Source organism: Choloepus didactylus, chromosome 14, assembly GCF_015220235.1.
Source record: "Choloepus didactylus isolate mChoDid1 chromosome 14, mChoDid1.pri, whole genome shotgun sequence".
Taxonomy (NCBI): Eukaryota; Metazoa; Chordata; class Mammalia; order Pilosa; family Megalonychidae; genus Choloepus; species Choloepus didactylus.
The window spans coordinates 35,527,816-35,529,180 of NC_051320.1; the positions used below are offsets into that span (position 1 = coordinate 35,527,816).

The 1,365-nt window shown below is 55.2% G+C and overlaps 1 protein-coding gene across 1 annotated transcript; it reads left to right on the plus strand.

Moving 5' to 3' along the window:
- The first annotated feature begins 486 nt into the window (after positions 1 to 486).
- LOC119508818 (protein FAM71C-like) lies at positions 487 to 1,140 on the plus strand. Its single transcript, XM_037802592.1, has one exon. It carries the CDS (start codon positions 487 to 489, stop codon positions 1,138 to 1,140), a length of 654 nt encoding a protein of 217 aa, XP_037658520.1.
- The last annotated feature ends 225 nt before the right edge of the window (positions 1,141 to 1,365 follow it).

Sequence of the window (1,365 nt, forward strand, 5' to 3'; positions counted from 1 at the left end):
GGGTGTGTGAAAGCGGCAGGTCACAATGGACGGGAGAGGATAAAAATGGCCCTGCCAGGCGATTCGGGCCGAGGTGGAGGCTCCGGAGGGAGACTGCCAGTTGCGGGACTCCTGTTGGTGGCTCATGTTCCGGGATCATGTGGCAGCGGCAGCGGTGAAGGGGCGCGTCAGGCCCCCGGGGAGGCCCCGCCCCAGCTCTGCGCACCTCTCCGCGCCCGCGGCTGGGCGCTGTCTGGGTCCAGACGCCCAGATGCTCCCTGGCACAAAAGACTGAGTCGTCGGTAGTCGGTGCCCCATCCCATCCTCGGTTGTTCTAGGTGGCCCCTCCCTCCTGAGGGGCTCTAAGGCACAAAAAAAAGGGGGGGGGGTGCCTTCGGAAGACCGACGTTCACCCACCTGCCCGAGAGGCCACAGCAACTGGGGTAACCTGCAAAGCGTGCAAAGAAAGGTGTTGAGGAGCCGCGAGGAGCAGCCTTAATAAAAGCCATGAGCAACGAATCTGCGTTACCATACTACACGGCCCAAAGCAGCCGTGCAGTGAGCATGTTTAATACCACCATGGGGAAGCTGCAGCGGCAACTGTACAAGGGAGAGTATACCGTATTCAAGTACGCGCCCATGTTTGAGAGTGACTTCATCCAGGTCAACAAAAGAGGAGAACTGATTGATGTGCACAACCGTGTGCGGGTGATGACTGTGGGCATCGCATCCACCAGCCCCTGCCTCCCGCTGCCTGATGTCATGCTGCTGGCCCGACCAGCTGTCCTCAGTAAAGAGGGTGCCAGGCACGGCCACAACCCCCCGAGGGGAGGCCACAAGCCTACAAAGACCTTAGAGCTAACCAGACTGCTTCCCTTGAAGTTTGTAAAGATATCCATCCATGACCATCAAAAACAGCAGCTCCACCTGAAGCTTGCCAACGGTGGCTCTTTTTACCTTCAGCTGTGTCACTCGGCAGATGCAAGAGATCTGTTCACTTATTGGGAAAAAATCGTTTGCCTCCTGAGATCACCAGTGGATTACAACTGTACCCAGGCCAAACTACCTGGGAAGACAGTGGGCAAAAGTGGGCAATTTGAGGCAGAGGAAAAGAACACGTTAGATATTTCAAAAACTGGGGAGAAGCCAATCTACAACTAGTTTAGGGTCTTCAAGTGAGAGCCCCAGCAGCAAAGCCACCCTACTGAACAGATAGCAACCTCACGTACAGACCTAGCAAGACTGGTTCTTTGTTCAAGAACCTCAAAACCCTTCCTACTACACAGTGGCTCAGGTCTGAAAATAAGAGACCCAACTGGATGACAAAGGTGGACATGACGTCTAAGAATGTGGAAGAGAGCAATATGGAAGCATCCAGAGGCCAGA